The sequence below is a fragment of the Mesocricetus auratus genome, unplaced genomic scaffold (assembly GCF_017639785.1).
Source record: "Mesocricetus auratus isolate SY011 unplaced genomic scaffold, BCM_Maur_2.0 Super-Scaffold_100013, whole genome shotgun sequence".
Classification (NCBI taxonomy): Eukaryota; Metazoa; Chordata; class Mammalia; order Rodentia; family Cricetidae; genus Mesocricetus; species Mesocricetus auratus.
Window position 1 is genome coordinate 14,582,928 of NW_024429196.1, and position 25,228 is coordinate 14,608,155.

General features: G+C 40.6%; 1 protein-coding gene and 1 pseudogene across 4 annotated transcripts in view; both read left to right on the forward strand.

The window, feature by feature from the left end:
* The first annotated feature begins 10,290 nt into the window (after positions 1-10,290).
* The window catches only part of CUNH10orf67 (chromosome unknown C10orf67 homolog), a 132,686-nt gene continuing 117,748 nt past the window's right edge, over positions 10,291-25,228 (forward strand). For 3 of the 4 annotated variants that reach the window (XM_040755413.1, XM_040755412.1, XM_040755414.1), the window contains exons 1-3: positions 10,291-10,452; positions 22,786-22,906; positions 24,815-24,958. In XM_040755413.1, coding sequence (XP_040611347.1) covers positions 10,343-10,452; positions 22,786-22,906; positions 24,815-24,958 — 375 coding nt within the window. In that variant the 5' untranslated portion in view covers positions 10,291-10,342. The remainder of the gene's footprint in view (positions 10,453-22,785; positions 22,907-24,814; positions 24,959-25,228) is intronic. The other variant, XM_040755415.1, reaches the window with a different exon arrangement.
* On the forward strand, positions 20,448-20,816 carry LOC101839155 (annotated as a pseudogene).

Below are 25,228 nucleotides of genomic sequence, written 5' to 3' on the forward strand. Positions count from 1 at the left end.
GGTTCAGTGTGACTGAACTTATGTTGAGGTCTTTGATCCATTTGGACTTAAGTTTTATGCATGGCGATAGAAAATGGATCTAACTTCTGTCTTTACATGCCAGCCTCCAGTTATGCCAGCACCATTTGTTGAAGATGCTTTCTTTTTTCCATTGTATAGTTTTAGCTTCTTTGTCAAAGATCACGTGTTCAAACATTTATCGGTTAATATCAGTGTGTTCAACTCAATTCCATTGGTCTACCTATCTATTTTGTGCTAATTCCAAGCTGTTTTCAGGACTATAGCTCTGTAATACAGCTTGAAGTCAGGGATGGTGATACCTCCACATATTGCCTTGTTGAACAGGGATGTTTTGGTTATCCTGGGTCTTTTTTTGTTTTATATAAAGTTGAGAATTGTTCTTTCAAGGTCTGTGAAGAATTGTTCTGGGATTTTAATGGGGATTGCGTAAAATCTGTATATTGCTTTCAGTAAGATTGCCATTTTTACTATGTTGATCCTACCTATCCAAGAGCATTGGAGATCTTTGCACCTTCTGGTGTCTTCTTTAAGTTCTTTCTTTAAAGACTCAAAGTTCTTGTGACAGGTCTTTCACTTGTTTGGTTAGCATTACCTCAAGGTATTTTATGTTGTTTGTGGCTATTGTGATGCTTCTCTAATTTCTTTCTCAGCCCTTTTGTCATCTGTATATAGTAGGGCTACTGATTTTATTGAGTTGATCTTGTAGACTGCCACTTTGCTGAAGGTGTTTATCAGAGGTAGGAGCTCCCTGGTAGAGTTTTTTGGGTCACTTATGTAAACTATTGTATCATCTGCAAATAGTGAGAGTTTTACCTCTTCCTTTCCAATTTGTATCCCCTTGATCTCCTTTTGTTGTCATATTGCTCTAGCTAGAACTTCAAGTACAATATTGAAAAGATATGGAGAGAGTGGACAGCCTGGTCTTCTTCTTAATTGCTCTGGCTGGAACTTCAAGGACAATATTGAAAAGGTATGGAGAGAGTGGACAGCCTTGTCTTGTTCCTGATTTTAGAGGAATTCTGTTTGAGTTTCTGTCCATTTAGTTTGAAGTTGGCTGTTGGCTTGCTGTATATTGCTTTTATTATGTTTAGGTAAGTTCCTGTTATTCCAGATCTCTCCAAGACCTTTATATTATGGAAGGGTGTTGAATTTTGTCAAAGGCTTTTTCGTCATCTAGTGAGATGATCATGTGATCATTTCTCAGCTTGTTTATATGGTGGATTACATTCATGGATTTTCTTATGTTGTGTCTTCATTCTCGTTGAATTCTAGGAAGTCATTAATTTCTTATTTATTTCTTCTTTGATGCAGGAATGGTGTAATTGCATATTATTCAATGGAGTAGAGTGTCACTACTCTACTTTACCAACCCATCCCCAAATCAGCATGCTTATATAAGGACATTTGAGAGATGGAGTTGTGGGGGTGGTATCAGAAGGGTGGCCTGTTGAAGAGGAATATGATTATACCAGAGGCCAAGACTATGACCTTGAACATACTAATCTCCCTTCAGCTAAGCTGTCTGGGATGTCAATGAAAACAAAATCTAAAACCACAGACTGTATCATGCTTTGGAGTGTGAAGAATTAGAACCAAAAAGTGTTAAGATGAGCAGTGTTGATGTAGAGATAAGGAACGGTACAATTAGAATTAAGACACCCTAAGAACCTATAGTGTGGGCTTGTTGCAGGAAAAAGGGACTGTGCCAATGAGTTATTCAAGGTGAAAAGAGCTGAATGAGGGAATCCTCTCTTGGCTTGGCAACAGTTCAGATACAGTTCACATTTTCTCCCTAGGTAATAGAGTAACAAAGAGTCCCAAAGAAGCATGGTCCTTTGTTATGGAGTACTTCGTATTAAAAGCTCTTGGCAAGAGCTCTCCTGTTACAGTTTGAAGCCTTGTTAGTAATTTGGGGAAAAGAACATTAGGAATATAATCTCCCATTTACAAGGTACTAATAAACAGGTTCATGAAAAGTTTGAGGTACCCATGGGAATTCCTTTTTAATGATCTTAAGCAAAGTGGTAAGTCACATCAATTAAACACTTTTAAACATCTTGTGTGGTGTAGATGCACTTCCTCTATTTGCACAGAGAAAAACAAAGACAGTCGTGATCTAGCAGTATGTATGAATCTGCATCCTATTGTTTCTCTGTGACTAAAAGAAAAATCCTCTCCGCATGAGAGAGAGAGAGAGAGAGAGAGAGAGAGAGAGAGAGAGAGAGAGAGAGAGAGAGAGAGAGAGAGAGGTGGTGGTGGTGATGTAGTGTGGACACTATTCTCCAATTTCTTGTCTCTGCCCATTTGCCAGTGGGGAGGCCCATTTCTAGTACAGTTGCAACAAAGAAACCTGCGTATCTCGAGCCTTGTTCCTTTCTACCTGTGCAGCTATATGCAGTCTTTGCCTTGATTCTGTAGCAGCTTTTTATGGAAGATTCCGTAGATGTTTCCTATGAAGGAATTCTCTCTCTCTTTCTTTCCCTCTCTCTCCCTCTTTTCCTTCCTCTTTATCTCTCTTTGATGGGGAAGTCCTGTGTATATGTAAATAAAGCACTGTTAGCCAATAGGGAAGCAAGATAGGTGGGACTAGGAATCTAGGAGGATTCTGGGAAATGTAGTGAAGGGAGCCATCACCGTGTGATTGCCGGGAAGAGGAGATGCAAGTCTGTGTTCTTGGAAAGATAAGTCTTATAAAAATATATATTGGTGATTATGGGTCAATAATTAAGTCAGAGCTAGCCAATAAGAAACAATAATTATGGCCAACAGCTTATAATTAATATAGTGTCCTGTGTGTTATTTGGGGTTCAGACAGCTCAGCAAGGCCCAGGTGGCTGGCCGGGAAGACAACATGTCTCTTTCTTTTTTTTCCATTTCATTGAAAATAGATTTTTTTCTGTCACACAATACACCCTGCTTATGATTTCCCCTTCCTTTAATTCTTCCAGTTTCTCCTCACCTACCCTCCCATATGGGTCTATACCCTTTCTGTCTCCTTTTAGAAAACACACAGGCATCTGTGGGATAGTGACACATTATAATAACATAAAACAAAAACTACCACATCAGACCTGGACAAAACAAACAGAATGAAAAGGACCCAAGAAAAGGCACAAGAAACAGAAGCCCATTTGTTTGCATACTCAGGAATCTTGTAAAAACACTAAACTGAAAGCCATAACATGTATCTAAAGGACCAATGGGGTAAAAAGAGAGAAGAAAAACATATAAATAAAATAAAAATAAAGAATAAAAAATAATAAGATAAAATTTTAAAAAGGAAAAGCCTTGACAGGCATTACAGGACAAGGAATCTCCAAAGGTGGATGCCCTTGAGTTCATTTTCTGTTGTTCATCCGCTGCTGGGGGCATAGCCTGCCCTTAGTTAGTTTCCCCAATAAGACTCCCTTGGAGGACACAATCTGCATTTACAATTGGCTCTCAGTTCATTTCTTAAGATGAAATTTCTTTCTGCTTCCCATCACTATTTGGTGTTTTCTTGACAGAGCAGCATGTAATTACAGATTGTTTAGGGAGAATCTGTCATTTTACATGAATTAGCTTTGCTCTCCCAACTTGAAAGCAACCCATGAGGTTCCCTTGCCTGGTTTTCTGACATCAGCTACTGAGAATTTGGAGTCTGGAAATTGCTCTTGGTGATTTGTTCTGACAGCCTGGCCTTAAACTTGCTATACAGCCAAGAAATGCTCGAAACTTCTGATATTCTTGCCTCTACCTCCTGAATTCTGGGTGTTTATGAGGCTCCAACATCCAACTGAAGATGTTTGTAGGTGAGCACTCTTCTCCAAACCACATCTCCAGCCTGAATTCTGTTTGAAAGACTTTCTGTTACTCACTCATTTAACTGGGCAGTGAAGAGCGACCTGAAAATAGAAGGATCACAAGATGGATGCACTCTGTACTACACAGCAAAATCAGTTCCACTGAGAAAGCTCTTAGTATTTCTTGTGGCTTCTCACCTAACTTCCTCATAGGAAACTCAGATTTCTTGGGATGGGTGTTTTTGTCTTCTGAAGAATTTTGATGAAGGTAAAGATTAGCTGTTTCCCCAGGTAATGGGGGAACAAAGAGTCCCAAAGAAGTGTGTTCCTTTGTGACCTGGGAACTTTGAGAATGTTACAAGGTCTTGGCATGAGCTCTCCTGTTATCGTTTGAAGCCCGATTGGCAGTTTGGGGAAAAGAACAGTAGGAATGCAATCTTCTATGTACAAGTTACTAATTTGTATTGTAGCTTTGATCTCAGGCAACAATGAATACATGTCTCAGAGAACCATGGGGGAGGAGGGGAACACATACACACAATGAAATCAGGTAATTTGAATGAAACTGAGTGGAACTTGTGGAGATCATCAGTCTTGAGTCAATTTCCTGGGTTTTGTGAGTCTTGTTACCCCTCTAGGAGAGAATGTTTCAGTCTGGAGGAACCAGCTACACAGACACACAAAAACAAATCCAGTCCTTTTTAGTGGACTTTCACTGTAGTGGGAAGTGGACTTCCTGCTTGGAATAGCAACTGATGGGCCACCATCCCTGAACTGTTGATTGCTGTCAGACCTGGTAATAGCACCAACTGTGTGATTCACTGGAAATGCTCAGAGATCATAGAGAAGGAGCAAGCCACAGCACACTTTACCTCCTAAGCATCTCAGCAGAGAGTGATTTCCTGTTTCTCCCTGCTAATATCCTGTTTCTGCCCAGTTATCTCACTTCCTGTCTGTCTGTACAGACCTCCACACCTCTATGGTTAGCTAGTAGCAAGTTCCATTCTCCGACCCCCAGACAGACTTTATTTGTGCAAGGAAGATATCATCACAGTGAAGGGTTTTCAAGTAATAAAACCAACATCACAACAGCAACAAGCCTGCCTTTATCACTACTTTGACTACCGTGTAACTTCCCCCTCTAAGTACTCAAAATTGCTCAACACAAGTTTTGGCACAGAAATACATTTCTGTGTTAAGAGCTTAAAGCTAGGCCAGGCCATTATGATTATATTGGCATGAAACTTTAGTCCCAGCACTCAGAGGCAGAGGCAGGAATTTCTGTGAGTCTGTCAACCCAGTCTGTACAGACAAAGTTATATAGTAAGACCTTGTCTCACACACACACACACACACACACACACACACACACACACACACACACACACACACATATATATATATATATATATATATATATATATATATATAGAGAGAGAGAGAGAGAGAGAGAGAGAGAGACTATATTGCAGGTACAGAGTGTTAATGGGAGAGCCCAGCTGCCAGCCAGATAAAATCTCAGTTGATAGTAAAAAGGACCTCTTGATTCTAAGTCTAGGCCTAATGTATAGGGTCTAAATTGTCTATTAGCGGTTGATTTAATCTCTCTCTCTCTTTCTCTCTGTATATATGTATAAAGTATATATTTGATAATATAAACTAGAGACAATAATAATAAAACAACACACTTTTTTCTCTCTTTTTGTTTTTTTTTTCAAGAAAAGGGTTTCTCTGTGTAGCCCTAGTGTCCTGGAACTCTCTCTGTAGATAAGGCTGGTCCTGAACTCAGAGATCTGCCTGCCTCTGCCTCCTCAGTTCTGGGATAAAAAGCATGTACCAGCACACCCTGCTAAAACAGAGCAGTTATAACAGCATACTATAATACAAATTCCATGAGTGTAATAGCTCAAGATACCCTGCTCTGTATTACATGTAGGGTTGGTACTCTCTTTGGAGGGAATGGTTAACTTAAACCACAGGAAGTAAAATCAAAGAGAAGGAGTCTATAGTACTTTGCCCCAAACCTCACATTTGATGCCCAGATAAAGTCCCTACGGAATGTATACACCAGAGAACATGAATTGGTCATTGGCCTGCTGCCTTGTGATAGTGGGAAAGGATAGGTTAACATGGTGATTCCATGGGATGACTTATTCAAGCTATGGGAAAGTCTGGGTTGCCCTGCTTCTCAGGAGAGGAGACCCCCCTCTGGGTCTGATGAGATAGAGCTCCTAGTAAGAATCTTTAATACTCTTGTTTTGCTGATCTACATTAAGGTAGTATTGTATCCTCACCATCTAGTAAAAGGATTAAGTATCCCGTGGCATTAAATTCTATGGCATGGTGATTGTCCCTGTACTATGCTCCATCCAGATTTCAATTTGCCTGTCACCTCCCTCTGTACTGCAGTGGCAGCGCATGACAGTTCTCTGAGGTCATAGCCAAGATGAAGGGCCCACTCTAAGTTACCCTTGATTCACACAAGGGAGAGTCCTTCCTTCTGAAAGTTCCACCTTGATTCTCTCACTTGGCTCTCATTCCTTTTCCAAGGGCCCTAATTTAAAGATAGCTCAAAACAGAGGAAGCAGTCTGCCCAGCGCTCAAGGACACCTAACAACCAGCATCCCAATTGTAACACAGGTCACCCGCCCAAACTCTCAGCCTTGCCTATCGTTGTCCCTTTCATTTCAACAATCATTAATGGGTATTTACACTGCCGATGGTGACTTGCTGCAACACAGTTTAAGACACGATCTAGTCTCTTTAGTTTTACCTCCAAAGGATTTAGGACATAAAGTTGTGCTGGCTGGGGTTTCACTGTTTCTTTTCCCAACCCTTTACTTCTGATCTTTGGTTAGGGGTGAAGCGTTACATAAAACAAGTTTACATAACAGCGCCTGTACCACATAATCACATATTATGGTTGGTGATAAAGAGCATGACTCTCTCAAAAGAATTTAAATTACAAACCTAAGCTGAAACCTCTTGGCTTTTACTAGAGTTACAGAACTGATAATGTCCAACTGGGATATATAAATTACCATGTTCAGAGCCACCACTTGACTCTTAATCAAACCCTCGTGCTACTTAATCTAAGCTGCAATCACTCTCGATAATTGGCAGGTGACATTTTCATAGGAAGCCACAGTATATTTATACATGCATGTGTTTAAGTTGTGCTCTCTGTCCTGTTGACAGAGGAAGTGAGGGATCATTCTAGCTTTTGAAAGGTTCTACTTTCAGAAAGCTGAAAACTTTGGATGCTGCACTTATATTCCTCTGGGGTGGTTTGGGGAGACTGAAGGCACTGTTTTAAGAGCCTGGCTGGGGTCTGTTTTGCAGTGTGTTACGTGAGTTGTGAATTCTTCCCACTTTATCGTTTATGCCCAACTACCTGTTGAGAAAGGTTTGTTATCCAGCTTTTGCTGATAAAACACCAGACTCCCAGAAAGACAAATATAATATGTACTCACTCATAAGTGGATATTAGACATAAGGCAAGGGACAACCAGCCTACATGCCACAACCCCAGAGAAGCTAGGTAACAAAGAGGACCCTAAGAGACATATAGATGGATCCACGGAGGAAGAGGAAAAACACAAGATTTCCTGAGTAAATTGGGAGTGTGGGGGGGAGGGGAGGGTGGAAGGGAAGAGGGGAGGAGAGAAGGGGAGTGGCAAAATATATAGCTTAATAAAAACATAAATTAAATTTTAATAAAATACCAGAAGCCTGGGAATGTTAAATAAATGAGCTCAGTATTCAAAAGTGAGTTTAGAGTCTATAGTTTTAATGTTTACCCTTGAGTCCATGAGCTTTCTCCACTGACAGCCACCAATGAATTCCACATCTGATGAAAGAAGACTGGCTTCAAAAGGACAAACTCTGCCTGTGCCAGGACTCCTCACTGTAGGTGAGATTAGGATCTGAAATGAACAGTTAAGTAAGCCAGAGCACTCAGAGATTTAGCACAGGTGGCTGACAAGAAAGATTACATTGCTCATAGTTTCAAACTCATTCCTTAGTGCCCTGAATGTTGAAAATTGAATCTCCTTGATAGGCTGTTGCAAAGTTCCAATAAAGATGTTTTGTTTGGTTCGTGTTTCTGGGGGATGGCGTAACTATGCAGCCTGACCAACAAATGCCACGCAGCCCTGACCAATGACTCATGGACTCAACTGTGAGATCTTGCGTCAGTTGCAAAATATCATTTAAAATTACCTGAGCCAACTAGCCAAAGGCTTGTCACAACTCATTATACTATCTTGGCTCTGTTCTAATTTAATCTTTAAAAAAAAGAATGTGTATGGTGAAGAAAAGGACAATATATATATATATATATACATTAAAAATAATTTTATATAACAAAAGTTTTCTAAGTTAATGTTGAAGGGTTTTGAAGTTAGATTTTTTAACATAGGACCTTGAACCCCCTATGTAGGAAGAATGACCTTGAACCTCTTGCATCTAGAGTGCTGGCATTATGAGCATGTACCACCATACCCACTTTATGCTGTGTCAGGGCTTGGACTCAAGAACTTGTGCATGCTAAGCACTTTACCACTGAACTAAACAACATGATAAATTAAAGACCCGGAGACAGATATTGGAATCAAGCTTCAAGCTGAAGATCAAAAAAGCAAAGGAGCCAAGCCACTAGCTCTCACCTCTACCTCAGTCTGAAAGGGCTGATCCTGTCACTATGGGCTCCTCACCAGACTCAGACTGCTGCTTCTCCTATTATTAGGAGAATAATCCTAACTCTGACTACTGAAAACCCTGCTTCTATCTTTTATACCTCTGCAGTACTGGGATTAAAGGCCTGAGTTCTGTTACTCTTTTAGACTGATTCAGTCTCGTGAAGTCCTGGGTGGCCTTGAACTCAGAGAGATCCATCTGCCTTTGTCCTGGGTCCTGGGATTAGAGGTGTGTGCCTCTTTTCTATGAATAACTAGTATGATTGCTATTTTGATCTCTAGTACCTTTAATAAATCATAAACAATATTTCACAAAGAGCTACATGCCCAGCCCTAGAAGTCAGTGTAAAAAAAAATCTCAGAAGAGTAAAAGTAACCCTCTCCTCCAAGGAAAACAATTTTTGTTTAACATTTTATATCCTTCTTCCCTCCCTTTTTTCTTTTCTTCCATTTTTTCCCCTTGTGTTTTGAGATAGGGACTAAGATGCAGTCTAATGTGACCCTAAACTCTGTCTTCTTGCCTTCTGCCTGTGTCCCATGTTGGGACCATGAGCCTGGGCTACCACAACTGCTCTTTGTGTGTAAACATAAGAGTGATGGGGCTGGAGAGATGGCTCAGCTACTAAGAGCACTTGTTGCTCTTGCAGAGAGTCAGGGACTTGGTCCCCAGTAGCCAAAAGGCAAATCACAATGATCTGAAATTCCAGCTCCAGTGGATACATTGCCCTCTTTTTGTCTGCCAGGGTACTGTGAGCAGACACACACACACACACACACACACACACACACACACACACACACATACACACACACAACCCACATATTTTAAAAAATGTAAAAATAATGGAAATGCTACAGTGAAGTTCTTTCTCTGTTTTATACTTCTAACACCAAGCTAATTAGAAAAGAGAGAAGAAAAAAAAACAGTATCCTCTGATTCTCTGTAGACAATATAGTGAAACGAAGATGAAGAACACTTAGTTCTAAAACAAAGTGATGACACGCTGAGCTTAAGTGTCCCTTGTCAGCTGTTGTCACAGTTGAGAATGACTGATAGTTTCACCACTCAAAATAGCTTCTCTTAATAATGGTAGATAGTGAATTGAATTCCTCACCACATAGTATAGTGTAAATTGCCATGCCTTACATTCTGACCTTTATATTAAATAAGGATGTTTAATCTCTGCAAAGAAAAATCTTTACTCGGCAACACTCCTAGTGTGTGTGGTCAGGTGACAGTGTCAGTATTTTATCAGGCCATCTGCTCTCTTGTGGTATTGCTGACAGCCAGGCCTCTTTATGCCATGAACATAGCCAATAGATGGGGGTCACTACTTTCCATCTTCCCATAGGGTGACACTTGGTAGCAGGCCAAGCAAAAGAGAGCTAAGCAAGCTTCCGGTTTGACAGGTACGTGGGAGGGGCGTTGACTTAGGAAATTTAAGTTTCTCCAGGAAGGAGGCTTGGGGGTAAAGGAAGCAGAAAGTGTCCGGAGGTGTGTGGGCAGCAGAGTTATTTACAGGGTGCAGCTTTGCTTGGAGACATTTTAGGAGCGGGTTGAATTGTGGGCGTCCGGGGGACGGGAGGAGGTGCTTTGTCGCAAGGTGTATGCTTGCTGGGGCAGGTAGCACGGCAGGATAGAGGGGCACCTCCAGAGCCGGCCAGGAACCTCACCCACCCTACCCCGTCCCGCTCTCCGCCCCGCCCGCGATCCACACCCACCCTTCTCAGGTTTCTCTGGGAGTCGCCATAGCAACCGACGGATGCCAGCTTTGGGATTCAGACTCTCAGAACTCAGAGCCAGCAGTTAGGTGGTGGCCATAGGCACCCAGACCAGCGGGCATGACGGAGGCTGATACTGAGAACTCGGAGTACAGGTTGAAGACCCAAGGATGCCGAAAGATTCTCGAGACCCTCGAGGGGGCTATTGAACAATTCCGATACAACCCCAGGTGACCTTTCCGCTGCGCCCATGTGCCCCAAAGCAGGCCCACAGCCTCATGGCCTTTGGTTTCCTAAGTAAACCGTAGGCTAAAAGCTCAGACTCAGGTCTGGGTTCCAATTCTACTTAACGTCTCCCCAGATCCTGACTTAGGTCATTTATTTCCCTAAGCCTCTGTTATCTCAGCTGGGAAATAGGACTATGGCATGTTAAATGTATTCGCCTAGGTACAGTCTAGAGGACACTCATGCACACATGTTACAAGGATGCTTTGAGAAAATACCAGAGACTCCAGCTTTTAAACACAGATTTCTTTGGCAATTCTAAGGCTGGAAGTCCAAGAAATGGGCACACTGATTTGTTGTCTGGTGATCCTTTCCCATAAACACGTTCTTACTATATCCTTCCCTAGTGGGACCAGCAAGGGAACTGTCTCCCAGCTTCCCCTCTCTATACCACCACCACCCTGGCTTTTTATAAGGGAAAATCTTGTTTCTGAGGTTCCCACATCAGAACCCATTCATCTTTCTTGACTCCACCTCTGGAAGCCATCTCTTTGGAAATTAAGACGTTTATATGGGTTTTCTTAGAACCAGAGCACCCCCCAAACACACAGAAACAGCAAGCCATATGCCTTTGCAAATGGAGTCATTATTTCAGGGTTCTGGGGTTTCATTCCTCCTTCTTGGGATCCTTATACCTAAGCCCTACTATTGTTATTCGGATAATGTAGAGTTGACATTTCTGAGAGGAAAAAAAAAAAGCATTTTCCTTAAGACACTTTTCAAAGCAGTAAGCACATGACCCTGGATTAATTGCTACAAGATGCAATTCCTTAGGCAGAGGCGTTGGGGAGCCAGACAATTGGTTCCAGGCAAGCCCAACCCAAGGTAGCTCCATGTCGAGAGTGGGGATGACTGTAGCTGGACCAGTCCAATAGTGGACCTGACCCTGAGACACAGTCCTGCTGAGCTCAGCCTCCCTGGTGCAACTGTCTTAAATACTGGGTATGTTGGTCAACCCGAGTCAGGGTACACAGAGACCCTGATAAAGCTGTCAAAAATCACATAGCTCGCTGCGCCCAGTGCCCCCGAACAGGCCCACAGCTTCATAGCCTTTGATTTCTTAAGTAAACCATAGGCTAAAAGCTCAGGCTCAGGTCTGGGTTCCAGTTCTGCTTAACCCCAAGTCCTGACTTGGGTGGAGGCAGCTCCTAGCAGACACCAATAGAGTGCTGTGTCTAATTTGTTGCTAAGAGTCCCTTTCTCTTCTGGACTCCTTGACATTCCACAGTGGGATAAGTCCCCAACAAAACATTACAGCCAAACTCAAGGGACCCACTGACCTCTGCCAAGCATTGTAGTAACACCTTGATTTGAATCAAGGAACCACTAATGCTCATAACAGTTTTCCTCCACTCAAAGGCTTAGGGAACCAGGTTAAAGCTCTGAAAGGAGTGGGGGAAATCAAACATTGTCCAGTGCCCAGGGATCTGAGCATTGCTTTGTTAGGCCCGTGAAGACAACAGTTTACATAAAGACAGTCTTGGTGAAATAGACATTCTAGTTAGGAACCAATGGCAAACTAGGTAAGCCAGTAACTATGTAATGAGTCAGACAGCATTTACATGTGAAAGAAGAAACAGAAGCAAAAGGTAGCAGGGGAAATTGTGTGTGCATGTTATACACCCCCAAGTCACCAAGTGGAAAGGCAGAATTGTAATTTTAGCTATGGCTCTCAGGAAAGGCTTCACTGTGATGACATTAAGAAGAAAACTGCAGGGAGGAGCCAGACAGATATATCCAGATATATCTAGTGCCAAAATCCTGACTGAGAGAACAAGAAGTGGAATGCAGGGAGTCTGAGTGCAGGAATAGCAAGGAAGCCAATATGGTTATCACATAGAGGGAATGGGTTGGGGCAGAAGAGATATGGCCAAAGACTTCAGCTCTTATTTCAAAAGAGGTGGGAAGCCAATTGACCCAAGTCCTGATAGTCTCTGACTTACATATCTATGGGATTGTTCTGCTCTTTTGATAATAGACTATAACAGGTACAAGGGCACAAGTAGAGAAACCAGTTAGCAAACTTTTACAATATCTATCAAGGAGGATAGCCATGGGACCTGGGTAAAGTGCTTACTATGAGGGCCTGAGTTTGTATCTCCAGCCACATACAAAACTGGGCATGGTGAAGCAAAACTGGAAGCCTAGCACAGGGGGGAGGGGGCTGGTGGGTCCCAGGTGCTCACTGCCAGCCAGTCTAGCTGATACAGCTCGAAACCTGATTTCATCAAGTGGTCCCATTCCAAAAAATTAGGAAGAGCACAATAGAGAAAGACATTCAGCATTGAATTCTGGCTTCCACATGCATGTATTTGCAGACAAGTGCATGGGTGCAACCATTCCCATGTTCACACACAAGCAAATAACACTGCTTGTGGAAGTGGTGTCAGGGAGGAAGGTGGTCATGGGGAACAGGAGGCAATCCTTGGAGGTGCTGAAGATGTGGTCAGATTCTAGCTACTCATTTAAAAGGGGATTGGTCGAGTTTACTGATGAACTGCCATGTGTAGGGCAGGCTCCAAGGTTTCTGACCTGAATAGCTGGAAAAAACGGGATTGCCATTAACTTTGTTGGGAAAGGGAATGTGAGAAACAGGATGGTGGTCATAGGATGACCTCACCTTGGGATAGAGAAGGTCGGCAGTGACTGTTAAACATCTATTTAAGCAGTTCAGTAGTAAGAGCTGGATGCTGGAAGATTATATATATATATATATATATATGAAACAAAAAACAATAAAAGAATATTTTCCTTAAATAACATTGAACCATTCACCACAGTGAAAATTTAGCACCTCTAATGTCATCTTCATTGACTAATTCATTAACCGGTATTTGTTAGGATGGACTATTCTAGGGCTCAGTGGGATGTGTTGCATCAGTCTATTAATAAATATTCATGAGTCTGCTTGTGTAAGTTAGCATATTAATTTTGTGTTTAATTTATTAAGCATAATTGTTATCTCCCAAAACCATGCTTTATGCATAGCGAGCAACCTATTATTGAGGAGAATTGCACAGACTGACTATAAATAAGGTCTGTGTAGGAATCATTTAGCTAAGGTCTTGGGATGTGGGCTTCCGTTCTAGGCAGTTTGGTTGGCATCTAAAATTAGAACTCCTTCAAATCTGATGAGAAGCTGTAGAATGATCCTTCATATTTTATTTAGATTCTGAATGAGCCAGATCTTTCTAAATCAACCATAACTTTTTGTTAAGCCTGGGGTGGGGGAACCTTACAAATCCCAGATATGTCCATGACCCCTGGCTTACAATTTTAGATGAGCTGTTTACCTCAGTTTCCACATCTTTGAAACAAGATGTTGAAAAATCACTGGAAGAAGAAAAAATGTAGATTAAAGCATACATATTCACAGAGCCTCTGGGGAAAGTTACTCTATAAATAGGTGTATTGTTTTTAAACACTCCAGAGGGGTTATCTGGAAAATTATATACTTTATTATTGTCTTGTTATAGTAACAGAAGGAATAGCCAAACATATTACACTGTTTCTAAATCATAATCTGAAAAATACATTGATAATAAAAATTATCCGCATTCTATAAACTTACCACTCAAATTTTTTTTTGCCTAAAATAGGAAGGAATAAAAAACACAAATGTAAAAGTCTAAGGGAAATGAGGCTGAATAGAGGAAAGAGGCCACTTGGCACTGGGGAGGGTAAAGGATTACAGCTCTGGGCTGGAAGAGTAAACAGAGGTCTGTTAAACATACAGTGTGCAAACTACAGAGAAACAGTACATTCGGTTCTATCTGTTCCATTGATGTAGCACCCAGGGTTTAGACAATTTAGAATGCCCCCAAATGCTGAAGACTGAGATAAATACCTATTTGGAGGCAGCATGGGAGACACTCAAAGTTTCAGGCTAAGGTGGCAAAGAGACTTGGCAGAGGTTGCAAGCAGCACTTGCCTGCAGGGATAGTTTGCCCACTGACTAAGGAACACTAAAAGGTGCAGTCAGGCCAAAGCTCTTTACAGAACCAGGAGATCTTTTTGTTGTTTTGGCTGCTATGTTTTTCAATTGTTCTTTACCACTGAGCATGGGAAAACTAAGAGGCACTTCACAGAACCCATCGGTTGCACAGAGAGTCCTCCTTGACTTTCCACTGTATGGCAATCACACAATCACCCACTTGATAATCAGATTCCAACCATATGCAACAGAGTGATCCCTCTTTTATGCCTTTGGTTCAGTGGCATAACGATCACAAAACACCCAGGTTACATGGCCATCCATGGCGTCACCGTTTCTTACAGGAATGTTTATAGTCTGTCCTTATTCTTTTTTTTTTTTTTTTTTTTTTTTTTTTTTGGTTTTTCGAGACAGGGTTTCTCTGTATTGTTTTGGAGGCTGTCGGTCCAGCCTGGCCTTGAACTCACAGAGATCCGCCTGCCTCTGCCTCCCGAGTGCTGGGATTAAAGGCGTGCACCACTACCGCCCGGCTATTGGCATAGACTTTTTTTTTGGTCTGTCCCTATTCTTAAAACTCCATTCATATAACTCTTCCCTAGATACTCTTGCCAACAATCTTTTTGCCTTTCTGCTTTTGTTATGGCTGCCTACAAATTAATCTCGATATCTACTCCAGGCCCTTCACCCAGAAAGAAGCAGACAAAGAATTGCTCTAAGTGTTAACAATGCAAGAATCTCCTTCTGAGCTATCATTCATGATCACTTCTGGATGGGTTTGCCAAACTGTGTGAGCCTACCATGTGGTGACAGTTCCATCTGTTAATTAGGCTTGAGTTCTTCAGTCAACTGGTCATAATGTTACACAAGGGCATAGGATACATTTAGTCTAGAAGAGTTCCTCAGTCTTTTCCAGTATTTTATGTATGTGACACTTTGACCAAGTGTGGATTTCACATCTGTAGAGTACCTAGATGTAACTCAGGCTCAAATATTGTTACACAATCAGACTCAGACTCAGGTTATGTTTGTACGGCAGAAATGCCGCAAAGAGGAGCTGTACTCTCTTCAGGGATTCTAAGTTGACAAAACTGTCTAGTTAGCCACCATTAGTAACAATGATCTTGAGCTGAGCTTGATGGCACAGGCCTTTAATTCCAGCACTTGGGAGGCGGAGGCAGGCATGTCTTTGTGAGTTCAAGGCCAGCCTGGTCTACAAAGTGAATTCCAGGAGAAATATTGTCTGGAAAAAAAAAAACAACAAGCAAGCACAACACTGATCTTGCTAGATTAGTGTCGTCTAAGGCTCTCTAAAAATGCCACTCTTCCTTTTGTGCTGAGGTTTGTCTTGTTGGTGGGTCTAAGTTTTCCTTTACCTAAATGAGTTCATGCTTCCTGGCCTCAGTCATCATGGATGACTTCCTTCTCAATTGCTCACCCTTGTGGAGGTTGCTAAGCACTGGTTCTGTTTTCACAATGTTTGTAAACTTTGTAAACTTTTAAGGGTCTCCTATTATACTTTATTCAATTGTTATTCATCACATCAATACAAACCTCCTTAACTATTAAATTGTTTATAATCTGATATCTTCCATGGGCTATATTTATTAGTGCATTATAATTGAATACTTGAATTTTTTTTTTCGAGACAGGGTTTCTCTGTGTTGCTTTGGAGCCTATCCTGGCACTCTCTCTGTAGACCAGGCTGACCTCAAACTCACAGAGATCCGCCTGCCTCTGTCTCCCAAGTAAGTATTCAGGATGTAAGTACTCAGCTGGGATTAAAGGTGTGCACCACCACCGCCCGGCTGAGTACTTACATCCTTTGTTGTGATGCTCATATTGTCCTCAGTATGACCAGTGGGACTCTTCCAGACTCATTATCTCCTAATCCTTGTATGACTCTCATCATCATTTACTGAGTATTTGCTGATTTTTCTGTCATATGAAAAGGTAATGGGTCCATTCTACACTTCTGTTTGTGCATAATTTTATGCTTTTATACCATTCTTGAATCACTCTCTTTCCAAAAGGACATTGTTCCTTTTAGGGGAGGATGGCATTCATCAAGTAGCAACTGGACTAACAGGATGCTTATTGCTGCTGATGTATATATCACTCTTGTAGGTCCCCTAGTCATGTATAAACAGGAACAAATGTATATATACCTATATGATATGTGTTCACACATATTTGCACATACTATCCTCGGTAACTATTTGTAGACCTATGTGTGCATATGTATTTATACATGCATATATTTGTAAAACCATGAACTTATAGCAGTTTTTCTAATTTCATTCTACTGTCTCAGGGTACATTCTAGCCTATTCCTTTTCTACACTTATGAATATTTTTTTCGGAGACTGACAAAGTCACTCTATCATCTTCAATACACTTGTTCATTCAGTGTTCCCAATCTTGTAGTCTTCACACCTATCTCCTGTTTCTTCTTGCTCCTCCTTATCAGATCTACATCCTTAGTTACGGGGCCCACTGGCCTTCTCTCATTGCTCCCAACTATTTTTAAAAGTCATCCCCATGCCATTGTCTGCCTTGTTGACGCATCCACAATGAGAAGTTAAGAGGGACTAGAAAGAAAACAAAGGTGGAAAAGAAGGTGAGTACCGACAATGTTAGTGGGTAGAAGTTAAGCCCAGATGGAGTGTGTAGCTGGAGTGGAGAAGAATCTTGGAATGCTCAGTTGGCAGATGAGAAGGGCAAGTGGGGTCTCTGAGAGATGAGGCTTACTACTTTTTCACAATATATACTGCATTTTTGTTTACTGGGTATGTGGTCCACTAGAACGCAGATGCCACAAGAGCAAGGGGCTCTCCTTGTCCACTGTGACTATTCTTGTTGCCAACCTGAGCAGCTGGCACGCACACACTGTGTACTAAATGCATGATATTCAGATCATTAGTTTGGACCCAGAAGTTTGAAAAAGAAGACTGAGTTTAATATGAGGAAAGCCATCAAAGTCTTTCATGGAAAGATAGGGATACAGTATAGATTTTAGTAAGAAATCTCAGGAGACAATGAATATGATAGATTCAGAAGTAATCCTTTAGGCCTGGAGAGACAGCTTAGCAGGTTAAGGCACTTACTACCTGGTCTGAAGACTTGAGTTCAAACTCCAGGACCTACGTGGTAGAAGGAGAAAACTCACTCCTGCTGGTTGCCCTCCAACCTTGACATGTGGGTGGTGGCATGTACATATACATGTGCATAAATAAATAGGTAAATAAATATAAAATTAAAATTATTAAAATTGAAAAGTTTAGAGATTTGTGGTGATGTTAGGAAAACTCTACATGATTATCTAAATTTGGAGGTACACATCTAAAAATGTCATGACTTTTTGTTTGACTTAAAAAAGAGAACTTTCAAATTTCTAAAATACATTTTTCTCAGGAAAACAATTCATTATCAATAGTTGTCATCTTTGAAGTACAAAGAATATTTTCCTGAAATTCTGTCATTATTTCTAAAAGTTGCTTTTCTCCTACAGTGTCATAAAGCATTTAAAATTGTTTAATTTTGAGTGTCTAACTATTCATTTCTACAGTACAGCACGATACTATGGTTAATCTCATATACTCATAATACTTTATTAGGGTTTTTCATCAATTATCTTCAGAGCTGATTATAGATTTCATAGGGGGCAGAACCTTAAATACTGATGATTATTTCATTTACCTCCATAATTGGTCTTAATGAGAATATTCAACGCTGGCTTGTCTTGAATGTACAATAGTCATTCTTCAGTTCCAAGTGTTAGAATTACAGGTGCATGCCACCACACTCAATGGTCTTTCTGGGTCAAGTGCTTGTCAGGCACTGCTTAAAACATCATCCTACTTAGTCACAAACAGGTTTTCCTGTCACTGCTCCTGATCCTTGGTGGAAAACATACCATACCAGGGCCAGAAACAAGTGACTCCTTCAAGGCAGCACCCAAAGCCTCATTTTCATTTGTATTGAGTGTCCCATCTCATCCCCTAATTCCCACAGAGGTAACGTGAAAGACCCATGGTAGGTATCTACACAGGGAGTTACACTCAAGGAGAGATTCCCAGGGATTGGGAGCCACTGTTGCTTCTAAGATGAATTTATTAATTTTTGTGTATGTGTGTAGAAGTGTTTTGCCTTCACGTATGTAAGTGTAGTGTGTGTGTGTGTGTGTGTGTGTGTGTGTGTGTGTGTGTGTGTGTGTGTGTGTGTGTGTTCCTGGCACCTAGGAGATCAGCAGATAGAGCCAACTCTCCTGGAGCTGAAGTTACTGATGATTGTTAGCCATAATGGGTTCTGGAACCCAAACCAGGGTCTTCAATAAGACCATCAAGCATTTTTATCTGTCAAGCATCTCTCCAGTCTAGCCACCATTTTTATATAAGTAACAAGATTGCTTCTGGCTAGGAGGAAGATGTTACATTATTTTTCAAGGTTACTCTCTGAAAACATAACTTAGAAAGGGTTGGCAGAAAGATTTCTCCTTCTTGGCATCCCCTAAAAGAATGTGCAGGAATGAGAAGGGCCTGTGGATATTTCCAGAACGCAGTGTCAGTGAGGAAAACATGCAAGCACCTAAACTGAATGAAACTAAATCTGAAGCATAGTTTCTTCTTGGGAAAAAGAAATCAGAAATTGTAATTAAAATCTGAGGCTTCATTTCTGTCTAGCCACCGCTGAAGATTAGCTTTGTCATCATAATATTGAAGTGCGTGGAAGCACAATTGAGAACTTGGTGAGATTAATTGAAAATCATTATTTTGAGTATTAAATTTTAAATCTCAAATTAGCTTTTCATAGTTGAATACTGCTGTGCTTTCATAGTTTTTTTCAAATATGATGAACAAATTGTGATGTTTGAAAACCTAACCATCAGCCATGCAGTGGTGGTGCATGCCTTTAGTCCCAGCACTTGGGGGCAGAGACAGGTTGATATTTTTGAGGTAGAGACCACCTGGTTTACATAGTAAGTTCCAGCACAGTCAGAATTACATAATAGAGAGACCCTTTCTCAAAGAAAGAGAGGGGAGTATGGAGAGAGAACAAAAGAAAGAAAATCTGCTGGCAGTAGCAGTATAATAATAACTCCCTCTCAGCACAAATACCAACACTATTCCTTGAGGGCTCACTGTACATCAAACACGACACCAAAGTGATCTAAGATTAATACACTCAAGTCTATCAATGATCCTATGGACTATGCACTATTGTTACCTATAAGAAGAAACTGGGGCTTGCTGGAGAGATGATGGTTCAGTGATAACTGGCTGATCTTCCAGAGAACTGGGTTTGATTGCCAGCACCCATGTGTAGGCTCACAACTGTAACTCCAGTTCCAGGGGATCAGACACCCTCATCCAGCCTCTTCTAGAACCAAGCACATGGTACACAGACATACATGAAGCAAAACACCCAAACACACACACACACACACACACACACACACACACACACACACAAAATTGAGGCAAGAAAATGTTAACTAATTTTCCTAAATGAATGTGCTTAGACTGTCAGTTAGAATGCTTCCACTATGGTTGGCAGAAAATGCCAACGGGAGGTACATATTATGTGGTAGTATAGGAAGAGCAGGGGTGTGGCAGGTTTTAGTATAGCTAATTCTCCCGGTGGAGTCATCTACAGCTCTGCCACTGTGCAAGAAGAGTGGGAAGGCCATCGTGCCTCTAGCAGGGTCTGCCCCTGCTGCTCAGCAGAGAATGAGTAAGAAATGTCCACTCTGCATCAGATCCTCTGTTTCTAGTGGATTTTGCTTGCATCCATCCTTTCTCCCTCCCTCCCTCCCTCCCCTACCTCTCTTCCCTCCATCCCTCTCTCTACTCCCTCTCCCTCCCTTTTTTCCCTACCCTCTTTCTCAGCTGACATTTTAGAAACAAAACGTTGTGATAAGCTTGATCAAATTGATGGGTACATGCAGAAAGTGAGCTCCCTTATTAACTTTTTAAGATGCTTGTATCGGGACGCTGGCAGGCAGCTAGGATGGCAGATGAGGAGGAAGACCCCACCTTTGAGGAGGGAAATGAAGAAATTGGAGGAGGAGCAGAAAGTGGACATGGAAAAAGAAGTAAACTTTGCTTCAAAGAATTACGATGTATGATGTATGGGTTTGGGGATAACCAGATTCCTTACACTGAGTCAGTGGATATTCTTGAAGACCTTGTCATAGAGTTCATTGCTGAAATGACTCACAAGGCGATTGGAAGATAGGATTGAATGTAAGTTGAAGATATTGTCTCCCTTATTCAAAAGAACCTAAGGAAGTTTGCTAGAGTTAAAGACTTACTTACTATGAACGAATAATTTAAACGGGCTAGAAAACCCTTTGATGAAGCCAACTATGGATCTTGACAATGTTTGTAATATCTGAAATTTTGATATTTTCATTGGAAACAATGCATTATAACTTGTCTACAGTAGGTATGCAATGAAAGAGGTCTTCAATTTTAGCTTTATAACTTGAGCCTTTCATTGCCTGTCTTTATCTGACTATATTTAAATCTTTACTGGGCTTTAACGACTACTAATTTAAAGTATTGCCAACGTTGTAGTTCTATTTAAAAAGGGTAAAGTAGTATTTAGGTAGACTTGTGTGTTCCTAGCTATATACCATAACTGCATAATATGTAATCTAAATATACTTTTGACTTTATGAAACTTGAGGCTTATGCTTTATGTATTTCAAATTTTTGTGACAGTGGCAGGAGAAGTTATTAAAGAGAATGAACCGGTTTGTCTTTCTTTTTTTTTTTTTTTTTTGGTTTTTACGAGACAGGGTTTCTCTGTATTGTTTGGAGGCTGTTGGTCCAGCCCGGCCTCGAACTCACAGAGATCCGCCTGCCTCTGCCTCCCGAGTGCTGGGATTAAAGGCGTGCGCCACCACCGCCTGGCGACCGGTTTGTCTTTTTGTCTTTCTTTTAAGGAACTAAGTTCTTGTAAGAATCTTATTCTGTCTTAATAGATAATTTATTTTAATACTTTCTAAAGAATGCTTTTTTGAAAAAAACTATTATTTGTTAAGCATTAGTGGACCTCATCTTCCTTGGTAACAGTAAAGTTTCTAAAGATAAATGCTTTCAGTAATAGGGATGGCAAAGCTTATAAACCTGATGTCAGGACAGATATTTTGGTTGATGTTATATGACATAAATGTAAATACTTTCATAATGAAAATATATAGTTGACTAAACCTATGCGTGTCTGTGCAAACTATTTTTGTAGTTAAGGATGTGCAAGCTTTGTGTGTATTTAGCTTATTGCATTAAATTATTATGCTATTTAGCTTCTAATAAGGATTAAAATTGCACTTACTGAATGTTACTCTGTGAAACTTAATGGCACTTCTTAACATCTCTAAATCAGGTGGGGAAATAACACCTATTCTGCTAATACAAGGAATAAAGTATGAAAAATTTAACAAGCATACCCCCCCACACACAACAGATGCTTGTCATGAAAGAATGTTTAAAGACTGGCTCCTGGCCTCTGCAGATGCATCAGGAGAAGAGTGTGACAGTCAGCTACAGGATGGTGACTATCTAAAGTAGGGCTCAAGCCTTCTGACTTTAGAGCCTGTTAGAGTTTCTTCAAAGTGTTGACAACGTCAGAGAGCTATGGTTTATATTCCTCATATCTGTTGATAGTTGCCGTAGTCGAAATTAAAAAGTAGAAATGAGATGTATAATTATGACTCCTTTAGCATAGTGATTAAAAATCTTGTATTAATATAAATAACAGACTTAAAAGAAAAATGTAACCATGTTTTTCAAAACTTAAATTTTAAGGTGAAAAGTGTCACTGTTTTTGCAAATCTTTTTTATGGCTGGCTGAAAGACAGGCGGCTGATTCATTTAGCCATGGAGCACTCCAGTGACCTTTTGTGAGAGAATTATAGGGGAAATGAAAAATTCCTAATATTACTATGAAAAACTAAGTTTCTCTAATGGATTCTCCCACAGGGTGTTCTGGAAACCTAAGTGGTCTCAGATCACAGCAGGAAAATATGCATCTTGATGTGCTGCTATTAGATATACCCATGCAGAAATTATAATCGTCTCTAACAATAATATAGGATAAGATATTATGATAATAGACTTAAGTACATCATAGCCCAGAAAAGTGAAGGAAGCACACAGAGGTGAAGGTGCCACAGTGTAGGGAGTCTGATAAGCAGTTCAAGCCCAACTCATGCATGACCAGATGTTCCAGAGTTTCTGTATTGAATAATCCCTTGCAGTATTGTAAATATAATCGAACTTACCTCCAAATATATGTGCTTGCCTTCCTCTGAGGAAACTTAGTATCTCTATTCTCTTTCCAGACTTACTATTTCGGACAATTTAAAAGTTGGCTTTTTCACTTCAGACCATGCCACTCAGACGGATAGCAGTGAAATTTTGCCACTCAAAGATTTGACTCAGTCAACAGAAAATTTAATACAGGTAGATCTGGGTGTAACTTCTAAGATAGCTTTGTATACCTTTATAGGGTAAATTTTTGTTTGGGGAGGGGTTGGTGTACTAGAAATCAAGCCCAGTACTTCATGATCTTAGCAACATTCCTACACCTGTGGCTTTATACATTTATTGGCAAAACAGAAATGATTGAGATTGTCTCAGAATATTAAGGTCTTAGGGAAACTGATCAGAATGACAGTTGTGTTCTCTTTAATTTTTAAGGATTTAATTTTAATTTTTTGTACATGTGTGCTTGCCTACATATGTGTCTGTGCGTCACATGTATGCCTGGTGCTCTCAAAGGTCAGAAGGGATCAGATCCTCTGGATCTGCAGTTACAGATGGCTGTGAGCTGCCTTGTGGGTGCTGAGAACTGAACCCAGTCCTCTGCAAGAACAATTAACCGCTGGGCCCTCCGGTTGTACTTCATAATTGATATGTTATGAACTATACTTGTCATGTTTGTGTCATACATATGTGAATCTCCATTCAGTGAAATTTCTATTCTTTGACATATGTGAATACTTTCTGCTCATGATACATTAAGAAAAGGAGAAAGTATTTTACATGTAGATAAATGAAGACAATGAGATACTGAATAACCTTCTAATGGTTTAGCTTTGTCAAATCATATCATTTCCCTTGGATCTTTTGAGACTGAAAAAATGGAATATTTCATAAATATAAGATACTGAGTTATTAAAACTATCACATGAGGTAGAATACTACTACAAATTGTCTCAGGTGCCTCGTTTTTATTTTCACCCATCTATGCATAAATACCTTTCACATAGTTGAACAGAGTAACACATGCCTGAAATCCCAGCTAATCAGGAAACTGACACAGGAGGATCACTTGTTTGAGGCTAGACTGGGCAACTTCATGAAACACTGTGTCAAATTTTAAATTCAAAATTTAAAAAGGGAAAAACCAAAAACAAAATCAACTGGGGATGGAACTTAGTGGGATAGAGGGCTTGTCCACCTTGGACAAGGTCCTGGGTTTAATACCTAATATCTTGCTTATTTCACAACTACATCACAAGATGTACACCAATGTTTAACTATCCCCTGTGTTGATAGACATTTTGGTAATTTCTAATCTTTCTCTGTGATGATTAATCCTGCATGGGCCCAAATGTCAGTAAATCTGGGTGTAAATTCTTAAAAGAGAACTTGTGAGTCAGAGGGTACGTACATGAGTCATTTTGAAGGGCAGTGCCAAGTTGCCCTGCTGAAAGACGACCAATTTACACTAAGAGCATTTGAAGATGTCACCTTGCCACATACTTGTCAATTTATTGTCTTTTTTTAGAATGACACATGTTCTGGCAGCATCTTTATAATTTTCTTCCTCAGTAACTAGGTATGCTCAAACTAAGTTTTAGTCAGGAGGATTTAGATGGCGACTGTAGCAGGAAGCTTTGGGAACCTTCTGTAAGACACCGTTCACAAGTACTGTCTTGCCTGCTCTTGCCTCCTCTTCTGGTTCCTCCTTCCCACACCTCTCTCTCTCTCTTCTGCCCCAGGATTTTATCTAATCCTAATCACATCCCCATGTTCCCACCTGTAAACACCATAGTCACACTAAGATCTCATATTCCCTTAATGTTTCATGATGGAGATTGAATTCCAACATGAGTTTTGGAAGGGAAGGCTATCCTCACACCATACCACCCCACTAGCTTATCTTAGTTTTGAAATTAGACATCATTTTGAAAACCTAGGCATGGCAAGGGAGAATTATTTAACTTCTCCAAAATACTATATCTGAGAGATAATCATCAAAGGTAAACCAGGCACCAGGTCTAGTGCTCCAAAACAAGGAATGTGCTGGAATATTGGCACCTAGAGCCACACTCTCGACACTGACATGTGATTTTTATTTTGTAGATGATTACATCACTTCAGGTGGATTTTGGGTTCCTCAAAGATTTAGTTCAACTGAAGTTCGAGGACCGACTTAAAGAGGAGTCTTGGAAAATCCTCGGTGTGCTTCAAGACAGGATTTCAGAAATGAAAAAATATTATCGACAGGTAGGTCCTTTTCTCTCCCACATGGATTGATCCTGTGTTAGATGTGTTTGGGTTTGGATGTAGTCACTTAGGAGGGTGACTGCACTTATGTAAGACGTATCTCATGTAAGATGTATCTCTAGGAGCTAACACTGTCAGGAACTTGGGTGAACACTTTGTGTGTGGCCTCAGTAATTCTCACAATTACCTTGTACAGTTGGTATGATTGTTACTGATAGGGGAACAGGTTCATTTGCTCACAATTACCACCCAGGCAGTAGAACTTTAGAT